The sequence below is a fragment of the Cherax quadricarinatus genome, chromosome 70 (assembly GCF_038502225.1).
Source record: "Cherax quadricarinatus isolate ZL_2023a chromosome 70, ASM3850222v1, whole genome shotgun sequence".
Lineage (NCBI taxonomy): Eukaryota > Metazoa > Arthropoda > Malacostraca > Decapoda > Parastacidae > Cherax > Cherax quadricarinatus.
In genome coordinates this window covers 15021896-15043596 of record NC_091361.1, presented here as the reverse complement: position 1 = coordinate 15043596, position 21701 = coordinate 15021896, and the positions used below count along the sequence as shown (strand labels likewise).

Genomic DNA, 21701 nt, shown 5'->3' with positions numbered 1-21701 from the left:
CATCCTATGTGCGGGTTATTTGTCAAAGTTAACTATAGGCCAAGCCTATAGTTAACCTTGACAAAGCTCCACATAGAGCGATATGTCTATTATAATTTGCGCTTCATTATACGTCTTTCTGCCAAGCAAGATACAGGTCACAACTGAGAAGTGATGAACAGGTTAAGTTATATGATGGTTACCCGGACCATGTCAGGATAGATCAAGCAAGGTCACGGGTCAGAGCAGGTCAGAGTAAAATTATTGTTACCAGAGAACCAGATCGGATCAGGTCAGTTGATAGCCGGCTGATTGAAATGAGTTATTGGTCACGTGTGTGGAGACACTGACACAAGCTGCAGACATTTTATTGGGACAACGTTTCACTTTGTGTAAATAAAGTTCTACATAGAGCGAAACATTAACACAATAAAGTCTTGTTCTGCAACTTGTGACTTTGTATATTTGCTAGTTCAGGTGAGTGTCCAGTTGAGGACAAGAACCAACGAATTCAAGATTCGACATACTAACATCAAGTTAAGTTCACTTTAAACACGAACGGATTAAGTTTCGGCAGCGAATCACTTCTGTATAATTAGGTTTGATTGGTGCCGTGGGTACGAGAGTAAATTCTTGGGTAGTTTTTGGGTAGTGGTGGTTTTGATAAGGACCTGCCTTATCTGGGCCAGTAGGCCTTCTGTAGTGTTCCTTCATTCTTATATTCTTATGTAAGCAACATGAACCCTGAGGCAGATACAGGAGCTCAAGGACTTCAAAAGGCCTCTTCTGATCGGCTTCAGATATTAAACACTGGTGTATCCTACTTAGGTTGTCTTACTGAAGTGGAAATTTACCTATGTTAATCATAAAGTAGCCTGGTCTTTCCTTCCATGAAACATGAGGATACTGGTTTTTGAACGACTTTAGTCTTTATTGTTGATGTATTTTACAGACGGTATCCACGAAGATCATCCTTTGAGGTTGAATTCTTGCCATTTTTTTTTTCGAACATTTCGCTGTATAGCCCTTGTGGCTTAGCGCTTCTTTCTGATTATAATAATAATAATTTTCGAACATTTTTATTAACTTTCGATTCGTTGAAATCCAAGTAATTCTTGCTGAATGCTTAAGCTGGTGGGATGATAAATGAGACAGTTGTACAGCATTTGGATATCTTTATTCTGGAAACATTTCACCACGCAGTGGCTTCTTCAGTCCAGTGCAGACACAGGTGGAAAATGAGTAGTAGTTTGAGGTAATCATTCCCTTGGCCTGGAGTAGATGTGTACAGTCCATCAATCTTGACAGAAGTGCAGCATATTCGCGAGGATGGGGCTTATATATTGATGACAGATCGGCTTGAAACTTTCAATAATGGAGGTTATTAAGCAAAGAGGCGGCTTCACTGGTGCTGATCTGTGTATATTGTAATATACCAAATTAACCATTAAGCTATGAGTGCTTTTACAGCTACAAAACATCCATAGCTTAGTTTTGAAAATTAAAATGGACAAATTGATACCTAAAAATTCGAATAAAAATTGAAGACTTCCTTTTCACTCAACCTTTTCCACAATTCGCAACAGTGGACTCTCGTTACTCCTGTTGCAGCTGCTAAAAAAAAATCTTTTTCTATTCTTTCAAGTCTTTCAAGACCTTTAATGTAGTTATGTCTCCTCTTTTCTTATCAGCAGATAAATAAACTTTAACAGAGTACATAAATTTTCCACTCTCATAACTCAGATTCTCGACTAACTATTGGTGAAAATGGATTACGCCGTCAATGGTGTTTAGAGGTCGCTGTGATAATAACCAGCACCATCCCACATAAATCCAGTTCCTATAACATTTCTAAAGTCGTAGCAAATTGCTTACTGTCCATCCTGGACACTTCCGTTAGGTGACACCAGCCATCAATGCCACGTTTGTACCAGGGAGCACCTTGTATCTTTTCCCTACTGCTGACAAGTCCTTATCCAACACATGACACCTCAGCTATACTACTACTGTAGATAAGTGGTTCAGAGAACAGACAAGTTGATAAATTAGACACATGTGCAACATTTGGGTATCTTTATTGTGGAAACGTTTCGCCACACAGTATCTTTATTCCTCAAAGATACCCAGATGTTGCTCTTATGTCTAATTTATTAACTTGTGCTGCTACTGCTAACATCTCTATCTTCCCACAGCTTGTTATCTGACTCCCACCACTGTATGTACTCTTTTCGTAGTTGTAAAAGCCACTTTTGGCTAAATGTTTCCTCAATGTCTTGAACTGTTTATACGAGTCTTTTTACATACATTTTCGGTAAAATTGGTAAATTGGCTCCAACAAAGTCCAAAACCTATCCACATCTTCCACTATGTCAGGTACATCGGTGTTGAAATTTGGAAACGTTTCACAAGAGGCAGTAGTAGTTCTTCCGGGTCTCGAACCCTGGACCCCAGGGTATCTTATTTAAATATAAATAAGATACAATGTGCGGGTTACTTCTTAGAAATTCCGTCATAAAATCCCTGGTGGACGGAGCGCCTCCATAACTGAGGTTCCATAACCTACACATTGTCGTAATAAATACATTCTGTCGGTATATTCTTCCATTGTATTACCATTCATTAGTTACTGTACAGAATGAAAATCAATTCTTTTAAGAGAAACTGTCAAAATATGGACTAACACAACGTGGTGATAAAGCGAACACACGAGCACTGAAAGTTTGAAGGTGATCGAAAGGAACATTCTCAAGGTATCAATAACACCATATTTTTTCAAAACTGGCAAATTAGCAACTACATGTCCACTAAAAATCCAAATCATCCCATTAGAATACCATTTCACAGTATTATATGTTCATGGGCAATCAAGATTAAAAAAAAAATTATGTAATTACCCAGAAACTACACTTCTGTTTGAATAAAGTTGACAAATCTTCAGCAATGAAGCCCAATAACAAACCAAAATTTCCGCATTATAGGATACCTCACCACTGAAAGTTTGATTTCAAGATACATTCTCAAGTTAATGCCAAGAAATTGATATCCCAATTTGCAAAAAAAAAAAAAAAACAGTTTGAGTCTTCGTGTAGTATGCACCAGTGTTAAAATCTTGAATTAGATCAAATAGCGCAGAAACGTACAGAGATGTCGCAGAGTCATCGTGTGAATTTCTCAGCATTGAGAAATATTGGTATATATGGAGGCGCAGTACAAGCTATGCTTGTCTCTAGGTGATATGTGCTGATAATGATAGCTTGAAGCTTCGCTGCATGACACTTATGGGTTTAGCGCTTCGTTGTGATTATAATGATGATAATTTGGAGCTCATCAGGAGTCTTCAAATTATCTCCCCTCCCCCCCCAAAAAAAAAAAATTCAAGGACTTTTTAGGGGTGAGATACAGTAGCTCTGAAAGTTTGATGTCGATATGAAGATTCATTCTCATGTTATCACCCAAACTAATATCCAAATTTTTAAGTAAAATTTGCAAATTAGCAATTATGCAATCCTAAAGCAATCCAACGCCTCAGACAGAGAGGGTGGGTTTTGAAGCCATGGCGAGTAAGTAATAAAACTCCAGGCCAGTGCGTACCCGACTGGGCCAGTGGCTTACGCACTGGCCTAGAGTTTTGTGACTCGTCATGAGTTCAAATTCGGATATACATTGCTCAATAATAACCCAAACTTTCCTTACAAAATATATTGCAAAACCCCGAACCTTACTATGTAAAAAACAATACTTGCACCTATATAGTCGAACATTACACTGTTTTTTTTTTTTTTTTGTCTGATACATAAGTACTGTAAGTTTCAAACTGTTCTGAAGAGGCATTCGTAAGTTATGCCATGGATAAAAATACCAAAGAAATTTTTAAATAAATTTGGATTTGCTCATTCCCATCGTTAATTTCCCAGCAGCTTGCTAGGAAATTATCTGTCGCTTATGAAGCACTGAACAAAAAAATCAAACTGAAACCTTTATCCAAGTCCTAATGTATATTTACAATGGTCTGTCTTCTTCAGTAGCTCTACAGTTACAGTAGGCCTTCAGTGCACTGAGTCTACATATAAAATAGGCCTGTTACATTGGGCCTACAGATATAGCATGATTTCAGATTCATTATATTTATAACTAGAGTCAGCATACATATAAAGTACGTCGATAGATACGGTTAGAGGAGAGCCTTTATTTACAAAACACAAACAGATAAAGTTGGCTTATACATACAGTGGCCCTAAACATACTCAGTGCGTATACACAAAGAGCGATTTTAACATTCTTCGTGATTTTAACATTCTTCGTGATTTTAACATTCTTCGTGATTTTAACATTCTTCGTGATTTTAACATTCTTCGTGATTTTAACATTCTTCGTGATTTTAACATTCTTCGTGATTTTAACATTCTTCGTGATTTTAACATTCTTTGTGATTTTAACATTCTTCGTGATTTTAACATTCTTCGTTCGAGTGATTTTAATTTTCTTCATTCGAGTGATTTTAACGTTGTTCGTTTGACGACGGAAAAAAGGTGAGTGGCACATTGAGAAGTCTGAGGAGACAAATATTATCCGTGGAAGCAAAGAGGGGAATGTGTGAGAGTACTTATACCAACGCTCTTATATGGGTGTGAAGCATGGGTGGTGAATGTTGCAACAGGGAGAAGGCTGGAGGCAGTGGAGATGTCATGTCTGAATGATTTTAGCATTCTTCGTTGGAGCGATTTTAATATTCTTTGTTCTTTCTCTTTACAGGCACTGAGTCCAGAGTACCCGAACTCCAACATGACGAGGCTGTCTTCCATGTACTCTGCTTTGGGTCACCTCCACAAGGAGATATTACGTGAGTACCATAACAAATTGCCTTTTTTTTAGTTCAATTTATTTACATTTTCAAAATATATTAATGTAAGGGGGTCGAAGAAAGGGTTAGGTTTATTAAGATTTGTCAGGAAACAGGACAAGTGTTTCCTGACGCGGGTCTTAGGCATATGATGACCCGTCGCTGTAGCTTTTGGTCATCTGTGTGATGGAAATGAGGCAGAAAATGATTCGAAGTGAGAGGTATTGGACGAGATTGTAGGAATGGGAGAAAACAGGCAATAAATATTACATGTACTTAGAGATTCCTTCATTTGCATTTAGCACTGGGAGGGAGGGAAAGGAAGTGTTACAGTTTTAAGACTTCTGGGACCAAAAGGCCATCCACGCTCTATATATTACAATCTATATATTAAATCTATGTATTAAATCTATATATTAAATCTTCATTCTTAAAAAAAAAACATTTTAAATAAACCGTGGCGGAAAAAAATTCATAACTGGCGTGCAATTTAAGTCATTTCGAATATGTTCACTGAGCTCCTGTTAGCAAAGAATTATTGAACGAAGGAATAAATTACCTGCTGAAATGATAAATGCAAAATCAATACAATCACTTAAGATGCAGCTGGACATGCACTTTACAGCCATTATCAATAAGTTGTGGCTGTGGTTACCTGGATCCTGGTGTTAGTTCAGAAACAATAACAATTATAACGAAAAATAATAATAATAGAAATATTAATAATGAAATCTCGCAGCATCATAACATCTATCTTCTTTTTCGTCAACAAGTTGGCCAGAGGAATTGGAGGGTGGGAAGAGAGCCTTCAACTACACAATTCTACGCTAGGAAAAAAGGACACAAGTGCAACAAATGTGACATTTAATTGCGGCAACGTTTCGCTCTCCAGGAGTTTTATCAAGCCGTTACAAACAATACATGGACACAGAGGGTATATATAATAGCTGCAGTACTAGTGAAGGTAGTAGTAATCACCTCATGAAATTCAACGACGCCCGAATAGTGATCAAAAAACCTAATTTCCGCAGACGTAAATCATCATGAATCTCGGTTTCTAACATAATTAAGCAAAATAACGGCAGCTTCATCATCTCTGAAGTCTTGGCAAGAATCCTCCGCAAAACAGTAAACCCAGCCATCACATAGTCTCTGCTGCCGACACTACAGAAAAACATAAAAGAGGCCTTTTCAATCCCATCCAGAAATATTTGCCCGACCTATTTTTATGTTACCCAAACAATAGCTTTAATAACCTTCTTACTCGTGTACAAGCTGACTTTTTCTACATGTATCACTACTACTACTACTACTACTACTACTACTACTACTACTACTACTACTACTACAACTAGTATTACAACTGCTACACCTCACTAAGCCTATATATACCTTGTGTCCATGTATTGTTTCTAGTGTTCTGACAAAGTTCTTGGGGAGTGAAACGTTACCACAATATAATGTCACATCAGTCTCACTTGTGTCCTTATACCTAACATTGCCAGTAATTCTACCAACATTAATACACAATTCTAATCTCATTTAAACAGAATTGGAGGTAGCACGAGTGTGGCCATAATTTCGCAAAAATCATTCTGAACTTAGCGAAGAAAATATATTTAATTGTATTCGTTTATTATTAAATTATTGTAAACTTATCCAAAATATATTTAGTTGGATGAGGCAAAATGAAATTGCACTTGATAGAATCAGGTTAGGTAAGTTTTCTAAGATTCTTTTGGTGGAAAATCAAAATTACTAATTTTTACATTAACATAAATTAAAAAAATATATATCTTTGAACGTATAAGAAATTTTTTTTTAGAAAGGATTAATTTTAAATGAGATTTTGCTAATTGACCAGTTTTACCTATTCGGCAATATATATATATATATATATATATATATATATATATATATATATATATATATATATATATATATATATATATATATATATATATATATATATATATATATATATATATATATATATGTCGTGATTAATAGGTAAAACTGGTCAATTAGCAAGAACTCATTTAAAATTAAGTCATTTTTTAAATTTTCTCATATACGTTTAAAGATATATTTTTACTCATTAATGTTAATGTAAAAATTAATAATTTTGCACCAAAAGAATCTTAGAAAACTTATCTAACCTTATTATAACAAGCGCAATTTATTTTAGCCTAATCCAACTTAATATATTTTAGATACGTTTACAATAATTTCATACTAAACAAACACAGTGAAATGTATTTTTTTCATTAGGCTCAGAATGATTTTGGCGAAATTATTGCACACACAAATTTTCGTTTGTCCTATATGGCAAGATGAGCGTTGCTATTTAAGCCAAGATAACAAGTTCTGCCTATTCGGCACGACATTATATATATATATATATATATATATATATATATATATATGTCGTGCCGAATATGTAAAACTGGTCAATTAGCAAGAACTCATTTAAAATTAAGTCATTTCTGAAATTTTCTCTTACACGTTAAAAGATACATTTTTTTTCAATAATGATGATGTAAAAATTTTTAATTTTGCACCAAAAGGAACTTAGAAAACTTACTTAACCTTATTATAACAAGAACAATTTATTTTAGCCTAACCTAACTAAATATATTTTAGATTTGTTTACAATAATTTAATACTAAACAAACACAGTGAAATATATTTTTTTCGTTAGGTTCAGAATGATTTTGGCGAAATTATTGCATACACAAATTTTCACTTGTCCTATATGGCAAGATGAGCGTTGCTATTTAAGCCAAGATCGCAAGTTCTGCCTATTCGGCACGACATATATATATATATATATATATATATATATATATATATATATATATATATATATATATATATATACACTGATCTTTGGCTGAAGGAGACTCGAACCTACGAACCTTGGAACAAGGTACGCAGTGCTTTACCAATCTACCCAGAGTGGACCAATACCTTGGAGTCCAGCTTGCGCTAGACTTTGATCCAAGGCAGCCAGCTTTCGGGGAGAAGGCTTACAGCTTTTCATCTTATCGCCTGAATGCATCAGCCTTACTAGAGATTTGAACAATGCATTGTTCAAATCTCTAGTAAGGCTGATGCATGCAGGGGATGAGATGAAAAGCTGTAAGCTTTCTCCCTGAAAGCTGGCTGCCTTGGATCAAACGTGTAGCTCATGCTACACGCCAAGGTATTGGTCCAGTGTGGGTAGATTGGTAAAGCACTGCGTACCTTGTCCTAAGGTTCGTAGGTTCGAGTCTCCTTCAGCCATATATATATATATATATATATATATATATATATATATATATATATATATATATATATATATATATATAAACTTATTTGCCGTCTCCCACCAAGGCAGGGTGGCCCGAAAAAGAAAAACTTTCATCATTCACTCCATCACTGTTTTGATAGAGGAGCGCTTACACTACAGTTATAAAACTTACATTAACATCCCTCCTTCAGAATACAGCGACTGTACTTCCTAACTCCAGGACTCAAGTCCGGCCTGCCGGTTTTCCTGAATACCTTTATATATGTTACCTTGCTCACACTCTAACAGCACAAGTCCTAAAAACCATTCGTTTCCATTCACTCCTATCAAACACGCTCACACATGCTTGCTGGAAGTCCAAGCCCCTCGCACACAAAACGTCCTTTACCCCTTCCCTCCAACCACCTTTCCTTGGCCGACCCCTCCCTACCTGCCTTCCCTCCTCTGCAGATTTATACACCCTCGAAGTCATTCTATTTTGTTCCATCCATTCTACATGTTTCGAACCACCTTAATAAACCCTCTTCAGCTCTGTCGATAATAGTATTGGCAATCCTGCACCTCCTCCTAATTTACAAACAACGAATTCTCTGCATTATATTCACAACACACATTGCCCTCAGACATAACATCTCCACTGCCTCCAGCCTTCTCCTTGTTGCAACATTCTCCACCCATGCTTCATACGCACATAAGAGCGTTAGTATAACTATACTCTCGTAAAATACCCTCTTTGCTTCCATGGACAAAGTCTTTGCCTCCACAGACTCCTAAGTGCACCAGTCACCTTTTTCCCGTCATCAATTTTATGATTCACCTCTTCCTTCATAGACCCATCTGCTGACACATCCACTCTTAAATATCTGAAAACATTCACCTCCTCTATACTCTCTCTCCAATCTGATATCCAATCCTTCATCACCTAATTTATTATCCTCATCACCTTACTCTTTCCTATATTCACTTTTAATTTTCTTCTTTTACATACCCTACCAAACTCATTCACCAAGCTCTGTAACTTCTGTTCAGAATCTCCCAAAAGGACAGTGTCATCAGCAAAGAGCAACTGTGACATCTCCTACTTTGTGTTAGATTCTTTATCTTTGAAACCCACACCTCTTGCCAACACCCGAACATTCACTTCTCTTACAACCCCATCTGATGACATCACATATGCATGTCTAAGACCTACTTTTACTGGGAAATAATCTCCCATTCTCCTACATACTCTAACCTGAGCCTCACTATCCTCGTAAAAACTCTTCACTGCTTTCAGTAACCTACCTCCTATTCAATACATTTGCAACATCTGCCACATTGCTCCCCTCCATCCTGTCATACGCCTTTTCCAAATCCATAAATGCCACAAAACCTCTTTACCCTTATCTACATACTGTTCACCTATATGCAATTTTAACAATGCCTCAAAATATTCCCTCCCTCTTCCCGATACCTCTAACTCTCCATTTAATAACTCTCCTCTCCTAATTTTAACTCTCAAATCAATTCGTTTCCTAGGCTTCCGCAACTTATTCTCACTCCAAAACTTTTTCTAATTTTCAACAAAACTTGTTGATAACATCTCACCCACTCTCTCATTTGCGCTCTTTTTACACTGCTTCACTCTCCTAACCTCTCTCTTTCTCTCCATACAATTTTCTCTCCATGCATCATTTCTATTTCGTAGAAACTTCTTATATGCTAACTTTTTTCTTCTTTACTACTCTCTTTACATTATTCCACCAATCGCTTTTCTTCCCTCCCGCACCCACTTTCCTGTAACCACAAACTTCTGCTAAACACTAACACTACATTCTTAAACCTACCCCATACATTTTCATCCCCATTGCCTATGGTGGTTATTTTGCACACACACACACACACACACATTACACACACACACACACACACACACACACACACACACACACACACACACACACATACATACATACATACATATATATATATATATATATATATATATATATATATATGTATATATATATATATATATATATATATATATATATATATACATATATGGGTCTCATCCTGAATCCATCCAAATGTGAAATCATCTCAGTCAGTCAACAAGTGATAAATGCAGTGAGATCAAAACTACCAGGAGCAGCAGTCATTGCCCCCACGAATAGTGTCTTGCTAGGAGCACCTCTGGGAAGCAATGCCATTGACACAATTCTCAGGAAGAAATTGGAAGAGTTAAGGAGAATGGAACAACGAATAGGCAATCTGGACACCCACGATGCCTTGTACCTTCTCACAAAGTGCTTGAGTCTGCCCAGGTTGACATATTTCCTAAGATGTGCACCTTCATATGATAACCCTATACTGCACGAATATGACAGTATTCTGAGGCAGAGTTTTACGAAAGTACTTAACCTTACTCTAGAAGACGGGCAGTGGAACCAAGCTACACTTCCAGTCAAACTACGAGGCATTGGTGTCCGCAAGTCATCACAGATTGCGTTACCTGCTTTTCTGTCCTCGTGTATTGCATCCAGAGAGCTTGTAGCAGCGATTCTCCCTGAACATCTTAGGGACAAGATAGGAGTCCAGGACCAAAAATTCATTGACGGAGCAATGATCTGGGATAATCTAACGGGCTCTGGAGCCAGACCTGCTCCCCCCAACAACTACAAAGAATCGCACTGGGATGGTCCAATAGTGGAAAATATTGCCTCAACAATTCTTCAGAGTGTGTCAGGGAAGGATAGAGCCCACCTCCTGGCAGTGAGAGCCCCTCATGCTTGGGACTTTCTGTTGGCTGTTCCCAACTCCAGCCTTGGCACACGTCTCGACCCACAGACCATCCGCATCGGTGTTGCCCTTCGACTTGCCGCCCCTATTCTCGCCGAACACAGGTGTATTTGTGGCATTGAAGCAGCAGACCGATTCGGGTACCATGGTCTTGTGTGCCGTAAATATGAGGGAAAGATTGCAAGACATGAGGAGGTTAATAACATTATCAAGAGGAGCCTCACAACAGCTGGATGCCCAGCAGTAAGGAAGCCACCCCAACTATGCAGATCTGATGGCAGCCAGAAGCGTCCAGATGGTATCACCCTTCAAGCCTGGACAGATGGGAAGCAGGTGGTGTGGGACTATACATGTGCATCTACCTTGGCTGATACCTATCTCCAATACACCAGGGAGGAAGGAGGGGCAGCTGCCAGCTTCAGGGAGTCCCAAAAGTCTAGAAAATATGGAGAACTTGCCCATCATTATATGTTTGTTCCCATAGGCTCAGAGACCCTTGGCTCATGGGGAAAGAGTGCATCTAAATTCCTTAAGGAGCTGGGAAAAAGACTCATCAGGGTAACTAGGGATCCCAGGGCAGCTAGTTTTCTGTTCCAGTGGCTCAGTGCGGCTGTTCAAAGGGGTAATGCCTGCTGTATTTTGGGCACACGCCCCAGCTCTGAGGAGCTGGATGAGATTTTCGCCTTATAATCGGTGATACACACGTAACAACATGTACCGTATATGCCACCTTTATATCAACAATGTATCTCTATATATATATATATATATATATATATATATATATATATATATATATATATATATATATATATATATATATATATATATATATATATATATATATTATCACACTGGCCGATTCCCACCAAGGCAGGGTGGAGCGAAAAAGAAAAACTTTCACCATCATTCACTCCATCACTGTCTTGCCAGAAGGGTGCTTTGCACTACAGTTTTTAAACTGCAACATTAACACCCCTCCTTCAGAGTGCAGGCACTGTACTTCCCATCTCCAGGACTCAAGTCCGGCCTGCCGGTTTCCCTGAACCCCTTCATAAATGTTACTTTGCTCACACTCCGACAGCACGTCAAGTATTAAAAACCATTTGTCTCCATTCACTCTTATCAAACACGCTCACGCATGCCTGCTGGAAGTCCAAGCCCCTCGCACACAAAACCTTCTTTAACCCCTCCCTCCACCCTTTCCTAGGCCGACCCCTACCCCGCCTTCCTTCCACTACAGACTGATACACTCTTGAAGTCATTCTGTTTCGCTCCATTCTCTCTACATGTCCGAACCACCTCAACAACCCTTCCTCAGCCCTCTGGACAGCAGTTTTGGTAATCCCGCACCTCCTAACTTCTTAACTCTTCACTGCTTTCAGTAACCTACCTCCTACACCATACACCTGCAACATCTGCCACATTGCCCCCCTATCCACCCTGTCATACGCCTTTTCCAAATCCATAAATGCCACAAAGACCTCTTTAGCTTTATCTAAACACTGTTCACTTACATGTTTCACTGTAAACACCTGGTCCACACACCCCCTACCTTTCCTAAAGCCTCCTTGTTCAACTGCTATCCTATTTTCCGTCTTACTCTTAATTCTTTCAATAATAACTCTATCATACACTTTACCAGGTATATTCAACAGACTTATCCCCCTATAATTTTTGCACTCTCTTTTGTCCCCTTTGCCTTTATACAAATGAACTATGCATGCTCTCTGCCAATCCTTAGGTACCTTACCCTCTTCCATACATTTATTAAATAATTGCACCAACCACTCCAAGACTATATCCCCACCTGCTTTTTAACATTTCTATCTTTATCCCATCAATCCCGGCTGCCTTACCCCCTTTCATTTTACCTACTGCCTCACGAACTTCCCCCACACTCACAACTGGATCTTCCTCACTCCTACAAGATGTTATTCCTCCTTGCCCTATACACGAAATCACAGCTTCCCTATCTTCAACAACATTTAACAATTCCTCAAAATATTCCCTCCATCTTCCCAATACCTCTAACTCTCCATTTAATAACTCTCCTCATTCATTTATTCCTGATTCATTACATTTGCAATAATTCATGAGTATGACCCGCTCTACCTGGAGCTCATTACCTTTGTAACTTGGTCATGATTATGACCAGATCTAGTTCATTACCTTTGTAACTTGCTCAGCTATCAAAACTTTGGAGTCCAGTCCCTGGACCAATTATGTACCTCTGTAATCTTTTGACTACCACCCACAGGATGGGTATGGGGTGCATAATAAACATATTAAACTAAACTATTTTTAACTGACAAATCCATTTGTTCTCTAGGCTTCCTTAACTTGTTTATCTCACTCCAAAACTTTTTCTTATTTTCAAAAAAATTTGTTGATAACATCTCACCCACTCTCTCATTTGCTATCTTTTTACATTGCTTCACCACTCTCTTAGCCTCTCTCTTTTTCTCCATATACTCTTCCCACCTTGCATCACTTCTACTTTGTAAAAACTTCTCATATGCTAACTTTTTCTCCCTTACTACTCTCTTTACATCATCATTCCACCAATCGCTCCTCTTCCCTCCCGCACCCACTTTCCTGTAACCACAAACTTCTGCTGAACACTCTAACACTACATTTTTAAACCTACCCCATACCTCTTCGACCCCATTGCCTATGCTCTCATTAGCCCATCTATCCTCCAATAGCTGTTTATATCTTACCCTAACTGCCTCCTCTTTTAGTTTATAAACCTTCACCTCTCTCTTCTCTGATGCTTCTATTTTCCTTGTATCCCATCTACCTTTTACTCTCAGTGTAGCTACAACTAGAAAGTGATCTGATATATCTGTGGCCCGTCTATAAACATGTACATCCTGAAGTCTACTCAACAGTGTGTATATATATATATATATATATATATATATATATATATATATATATATATATATATATATATATATATATATTATATATCTATCTATCTATATATATATATATATATATATATATATATATATATATATATATATATATATATATATATATTTATTTATTTATTATAACACTGGCCGATTCCCACCAAGGCAGGGTGGCCCGAAAAAGAAAAACTTTCACCATCATTCACTCCATCACTGTCTTGCCAGAAGGGTGCTTTACACTACAGTTTTTAAACTGCAACATTAACACCCCTCCTTCAGAGTGCAGGCACTGTACTTCCCATCTCCAGGACTCAAGTCCTGCCGGTTTCCCTGAATCCCTTCATAAATGTTACTTTGCTCACACTCCAACAGCACGTCAAGTATTAAAAACCATTTGTCTCCATTCACTCCTATCAAACACGCTCACGCATACCTGCTGGAAGTCCAAGCCCCTCGCACACAAAACCTCCTTTACCCCCTCCCTCCAACCCTTCCTAGGCCGACCCCTACCCCGCCTTCCTTCCACTACAGACTGATACACTCTTGAAGTCATTCTGTTTCGCTCCATTCTCTCTACATGTCCGAACCACCTCAACAACCCTTCCTCAGCCCTCTGGACAACAGTTTTGGTAATCCCGCACCTCCTCCTAACTTCCAAACTACGAATTCTCTGCATTATATTCACACCACACATTGCCCTCAGACATGACATCTCCACTGCCTCCAGCCTTCTCCTCGCTGCAACATTCATCACCCACGCTTCACACCCATATAAGAGCGTTGGTAAAACTATACTCTCATACATTCCCCTCTTTGCCTCCAAGGACAAAGTTCTTTGTCTCCACAGACTCCTAAGTGCACCACTCACTCTTTTTCCCTCATCAATTCTATGATTCACCTCATCTTTCATAGACCCATCCGCTGACACGTCCACTCCCAAATATCTGAATACGTTCACCTCCTCCATACTCTCTCCCTCCAATCTGATATTCAATCTTTCATCACCTAATCTTTTTGTTATCCTCATAACCTTACTCTTTCCTGTATTCACCTTTAATTTTCTTCTTTTGCACACCCTACCAAATTCATCCACCAATCTCTGCAACTTCTCTTCAGAATCTCCCAAGAGCACAGTGTCATCAGCAAAGAGCAGCTGTGACAACTCCCACTTTGTGTGTGATTCTTTATCTTTTAACTCCACGCCTCTTGCCAAGACCCTCGCATTTACTTCTCTTACAACCCCATCTATAAATATATTAAACAACCACGGTGACATCACACATCCTTGTCTAAGGCCTACTTTTACTGGGAAAAAATTTCCCTCTTTCCTACATACTCTAACTTGAGCCTCACTATCCTCGTAAAAACTCTTCACTGCTTTCAGTAACCTACCTCCTACACCATACACTTGCAACATCTACCACATTGCCCCCCTATCCACCCTGTCATACGCCTTTTCCAAATCCATAAATGCCACAAAGACCTCTTTAGCCTTATCTAAATACTGTTCACTTATATGTTTCACTGTAAACACCTGGTCCACACACCCCCTACCTTTCCTAAAGCCTCCTTGTTCATCTGCTATCCTATTCTCCGTCTTACTCTTAATTCTTTCAATTATAACTCTACCATACACCTTACCAGGTACACTCAACAGACTTATCCCCCTATAATTTTTGCACTCTCTTTTATCCCCTTTGCCTTTATACAAAGGAACTATGCATGCTCTCTGCCAATCCCTAGGTACCTTACCCTCTTCCATACATTTATTAAATAATTGCACCAACCACTCCAAAACTATATCCCCACCTGCTTTTAACATTTCTATCTTTATCCCATCAATCCCGGCTGCCTTACCCCCTTTCATTTTACCTACTGCCTCACGAACTTCCCCCACACTCACAACTGGCTCTTCCTCACTCCTACAAGATGTTATTCCTCCTTGCCCTATACACGAAATCACAGCTTCCCTATCTTCAACAACATTTAACAATTCCTCAAAATATTCCCTCCATCTTCCCAATACCTCTAACTCTCCATTTAATAACTCTCCTCTCCTATTTTCAACAAAATTTGTTGATAACATCTCACCCACTCTCTCATATATATATATATATATATATATATATATATATATATATATATATATATATATATATATATATATATATATATTTATATATGTATGAAGAGCTCATGCAGGTGATTTTCTATTGGCTGTTCCTAACTCCAGCCTTGGCACACGCCTCGACCCACTGACCATCCAAATTGGTGTTGCCCTTCGACTTGCCGCCACTATTCTCACCGGTGTATTTGTGGCTGTGAACCAGAAGACCGATTCGGGTGCCATGGTATTGTGTCCCGTAAGCCCGAGGGAAAGATTGCAAGACATGAGGAGGTTAATAACATTAAGAGGAACCTCACAACAAACGGATTCCCAACAGTAAGGGAGCCACCCCAACTATGCAGATCTGATGGCAACCAGAAGCGTCCAGATGGTATCATCCTTCAGGCGTGGACAAACGGGAAGCAGGTGGTGTGGGACTATACATATGCATCTACCTTGGCTGATACCTATCTCCAATACACCAGGGATGAAGGACGGGCAGCCACCAGCTTCAGGGAGTCCCAAAAGTCTAGAAAATATGGAGAACTTGCCATCATTTATGTTTGTTCCCATAGGCTCGGAGACCCTTGGCTCATGGGAAGAGAGTGCATCTAAGTTCCTTAAGAAACTAGGCAAAAGACTCATCAGGGTAACTAGAGTTCCCAGGGCAGCTAGTTTTCTGTTCCAGCGACTCAGTGCTGCTGTTAAGAAGGGTAATGCCTGCTGTATTTTGGGCATGCGTCCCAGCTCTGAAGAGCTGGAGGAGATTTTCGCATTATAATCAGTGACAAACATGCAAAAATATGTACTAGACATGTATCTCTCACACCTCATGTACTGCATATTATATATATATATATATATATATATATATATATATATATATATATATATATATATATATATATATATATATATATATATATATATATATATACACACACAATATAGAAAGATAGGAAACTTATCAGTATTCCACAACCGTTACTGTGTGTGGTAGGATCTGCAACCCACAATAATGATGAGACATATGCCTCATCATAAATCTAGTGAGATTTGCCGATTTCGACTGAAAGAGAACATCCAAACCCTAGCGTTTTGAAGGACCCTGTACAACTTGATGAGAGGACGGTGAGAGGTATTGGAGGACAAAGTTATGCGAAGAAATAAGAGAGGTTCAGAATAGAAAAAAGGAAGAGTCCGAGATGAAGCTTGTGTGAGAAGAGTGAGGTGGAAGAAATGATAAAGCCTGAGTGTGAAATGAGAAGAGGAGGAAGAGGGAAGAGCGTTATGACCGAGCAACACAAAGGGGATAATTTTCCTTTAGATGTGGACGTGCCTGGCTGAATGTGTGTGTGTGTGTGTGTGTGTGTGTGTGTGTGTGTGTGTGTGTGTGTGTACTCACCTAGTTGTACTCACCTAGTTGAGGTTGCGGGGGTCGAGTCCGAGCTCCTGGCCCCGCCTCTTCACTGATCGCTACTAGGTCACTCTCCCTGAGCCGTGAGCTTTATCATACCTCTGCTTAAAGCTATGTATGGATCCTGCCTCCACTACATCGCTTCCCAAACTATTCCACTTACTGACTACTCTGTGGCTGAAGAAATACTTCCTAACATCCCTGTGATTCATCTGTGTCTTCAGCTTCCAACTGTGTCCCCTTGTTACTGTGTCCAATCTCTGGAACATCCTGTCTTTGTCCACCTTGTCAATTCCTCTCAGTATTTTGTATGTCGTTATCATGTCCCCCCTATCTCTCCTGTCCTCCAGTGTCGTCAGGTTGATTTCCCTTAACCTCTCCCCGTAGGACATACCTCTTAGCTCTGGGACTAGTCTTGTTGCAAACCTTTGCACTTTCTCTAGTTTCTTCACGTGCTTGGCTAGGTGTGGGTTCCAAACTGGTGCCGCATACTCCAATATGGGCCTAACATACACGGTGTACAGGGTCCTGAATGATTCCTTATTAAGATGTCGGAATGCTGTTCTGAGGTTTGCTAGGCGCCCATATGCTGCAGCAGTTATTTGGTTGATGTGCGCTTCAGGAGATGTGCCTGGTGTTATACTCACCCCAAGATCTTTTTCCCTGAGTGAGGTTTGTAGTCTCTGACCCCCTAGACTGTACTCCGTCTGCGGCCTTCTTTGCCCTTCCCCAATCTTCATGACTTTGCACTTGGTGGGATTGAACTCCAGGAGCCAATTGCTGGACCAGGTCTGCAGCCTGTCCAGATCCCTTTGTAGTTCTGCCTGGTCTTCGATCGAGTGAATTCTTCTCATCAACTTCACGTCATCTGCAAACAGGGACACCTCAGAGTCTATTCCTTCCGTCATGTCGTTCACAAATACCAGAAACAGCACTGGTCCTAGGACTGACCCCTGCGGGACCCCGCTGGTCACAGGTGCCCACTCTGACACCTCGCCACGTACCATGACTCGCTGCTGTCTTCCTGACAAGTATTCCCTGATCCATTGAAGTGCCTTCCCTGTTATCCCTGCTTGGTCCTCCAGTTTTTGCACCAATCTCTTGTGTGGAACTGTGTCAAACGCCTTCTTGCAGTCCAAGCAAATGCAATCCACCCACCCCTCTCTCTCTTGTCTTACTGCTGTCACCATGTCATAGAACTCCAGTAGGTTTGTGACACAGGATTTCCCGTCCCTGAAACCATGTTGGCTGCTGTTGATGAGATCATTCCTTTCTAGGTGTTCCGCCACTCTTCTCCTGATAATCTTCTCCATGATTTTGCATACTATACATGTCAGTGACACTGGTCTGTAGTTTAATGCTTCATGTCTGTCTCCTTTTTTAAAGATTGGGACTACATTTGCTGTCTTCCATGCCTCAGGCAATCTCCCTGTTTCGATAGATGTATTGAATATTGTTGTTAGGGGTACACATAGCGCCTCTGCTCCCTCTCTCAATACCCATGGGGAGATGTTATCTGGCCCCATTGCCTTTGAGGTATCTAGCTCACTCAGAAGCCTCTTCACTTCTTCCTCGGTTGTGTGCACTGTGTCCAGCACTTGGTGGTGTGCCCCACCTCTCCGTCTTTCTGGAGTCCCTTCTGTCTCCTCTGTGAACACTTCTTTGAATCTCTTGTTGAGTTCTTCACATACTTCACGGTCATTTCTTGTTGTCTCTCCTCCTTCCTTCCTTAGCCTGATTACCTGGTCCTTGACTGTTGTTTTCCTCCTGATGTGGCTGTACAACAGTTTCGGGTCAGATTTGGCTTTCGCTGCTATGTCATTTTCATATTGTCTTTGGGCCTCCCTTCTTATCTGTGCATATTCGTTTCTGGCTCTACGACTGTTCTCTTTATTCTCCTGGGTCCTTTGCCTTCTATATTTCTTCCATTCCCTAGCACACTTGGTTTTTGCCTCCCTGCACCTTTGGGTAAACCATGGGCTCATCCTGGCTTTTTCATTAATCCTGTTACCCTTGGGTACAAACCTCTCCTCAGCCTCCTTGCATTTTGTTGCTACATATTCCATCATCTCATTAACTGGCTTCCCTGCCAGTTCTCTGTCCCACTGAACCCCGTTCAGGTAGTTCCTCATTCCTGTGTAGTCCCCTTTCTTGTAGTTTGGCTTCATTCGTCCTGGCCTTCCTGCTTCTCCCTCCACTTGTAGCTCTACTGTGTTTTCGAAGCTTAAAACCACATGGTCACTGGCCCCAAGGGGTCTTTCATATGTGATGTCCTCGATATCTGCACTACTCAAGGTGAATACTAAGTCCAGCCTTGCTGGTTCATCCTCTCCTCTCTCTCTTGTAGTGTCCCTTACGTGTTGGCAAATGAAGTTTTCCAGTACCACCTCCATCATCTTAGCCCTCCATGTATCTTGGCCCCCATGTGGGTCCAAGTTCTCCCAATCGATCTCCTTGTGGTTAAAGTCACACATGATCAGGAGCTTTGCCCTGCATGCATGAGCTCTTCTGGCCACTCTAGCCAGTGTGTCAACCATCGCTCTATTGCTCTCGTCGTACTCTTGCCTTGGCCTCCTGCTGTTCTGTGGTGGGTTATACATCACTGCTATTACCACCTTGGGACCTCCAGAGTGAAGTGTTCCCACTATGTAATCACTTTCTTCTCCGCTGTCTCCTCTCTCCAGCTCATCAAAATTCCAGCGATTTTTGATCAGCAACGCCACTCCTCCACCCCCCCTGTTCCCTCTGTCTTTCCTCAGGATTTGGTATCCCGTTGGAAAGATGGCATCTGTTATCATACCTGTAAGCTTGGTTTCTGTGAGAGCTATGATGTCCGGTGATGCTTCTTTGACTCTTTCATGCCACTCCTCCCACTTATTGTTATTCCATCAGCGTTTGTGTACCATACCTTCAGTTTCCTTTCCAACACTGTGGTTTTGGGGGCCTGTGAGGGTGGGAGACCTGGTGGCATACTGTGGGATTCTATAGCTCGGTGTTGGGTGGAGGCTGTGGGTATGGATTGTAGTGTGTGTTGGGATGGTGTGATAGGTTGTATGGTTCTGAGAGTAGTTGTGTGTGCGCTTGCCCTTGCTGTTCTGTTCTGCTCTGACTGACCTCTGCTGGTTCCCTCCTTGTCTCTTTTCCTATCTCCTTTCGCTTTTTTGTCCTCTCCCTCAGCTGCTGTCGTTCTGATTTTGTTCTGTCTCTGTCTAGGAACACCCTCTTGTACTCTTCCGAGTATTTCAATCGTGGTTTCTCTTGGAGGATCCTGTTCTGCACTGTTTCCGTCCTGAGAATCAGCTTGATTGGTCGGTTTCTCCCCTTCGAGTACCCCCCTATTCTCTGAAAATTTACAATCTCGTCCATCTCTTCACCTATTTCCGTGATGATTTTCTCAATCTCCTTTCTTTCTTCCTGCTGCCTTTCAGTGTGTGTCCTTTCCTCTCTCTCCTGAAGCCCATGGATAAACACTGATTTTGCCCTTTCTTCCTCCCATTGCCTCACCCTCTGTGACTCTGGATCCTGCCTGTATGTGGTCAGTTTCTCCCTTGATTTTTCCAGTGGCTCTTGATAGCCTTGTTGTGCCTCAGCATTCGACCTATCACCCTCTCCATCTGCAACCAGCTGATCTTCCCTTTCACTCCTTGGTCCTCCTTGGCAGACTGATATGACCTTAGCATAATTCATAATTCCTTCCTTCCTGTTCGGCCTCGCAGCTTCATATGCTGTGTCTTCTCTGGTCACTGCCCCTGTAACCCGCTTCAGCCTATTGTGTGTGTGTGTGTGTGTGTGTGTGTGTGTGTGTGTGTGTGTGTGTGTGTGTGTGTGTGTGTGTGTGTGTGTGTGTGTGCCTGTGTGTGTTTGTGTGTGTGTGTGTGTGTGTGTGTGTGTGTGTGTGTGTGTGTGTGTGTGTGTGTGTGTGTGTACGTACTCGCCTAGTTCTCACCTACTTGTGGTTGCAGGAATAGAGTAATAGCTCCTGACCCCACCACTTCTCTGGTCGTTACTAGGTCATTCATCCTCCTCCATGAGCTCTTCTTAAAGCTATGTATGGATCCTGTCTCCACTACATCACTTCCCCAGAATATTCTATTTCCTGACAACTCTGAGTGAAGAAATACTTCCTAACCTCCCTGTGATTCATCTGAGTCTTCAACTTTCAACTGTGACCCCTTGTTGCTGTAACTCCAGGACAAGGCTTATTGCAAACCTTTGCACTTTCTCTAGTTTCCTTACGAGCTTGGATAGGTGTGGGTTCCAAACTGGTGCTGCATACTCCAATGTAGGCCTAACGTACACGGTGTACAGAGTCCTGAACGATTCCTTATTGAGATGTCGGAATGATGTTCTTTGGTTTGATA

At 40.6% G+C, this 21701-nt stretch overlaps 2 protein-coding genes across 2 annotated transcripts in view; one reads left to right on the top strand and one right to left on the bottom strand.

The window, feature by feature from the left end:
- The window catches only part of LOC128695258 (uncharacterized), a 1855180-nt gene that overhangs the window by 322330 nt on the left and 1511149 nt on the right, over positions 1-21701 (bottom strand). The window lies entirely within an intron of this gene.
- LOC128705395 (oplophorus-luciferin 2-monooxygenase non-catalytic subunit-like) overlaps positions 1-21701 on the top strand; it is a 192437-nt gene that overhangs the window by 9428 nt on the left and 161308 nt on the right. Inside the window, exon 4 of the mRNA XM_070099903.1 lies at positions 4732-4819. Within this exon, the coding sequence (XP_069956004.1) occupies positions 4732-4819 (88 nt within the window). The remainder of the gene's footprint in view (positions 1-4731; positions 4820-21701) is intronic.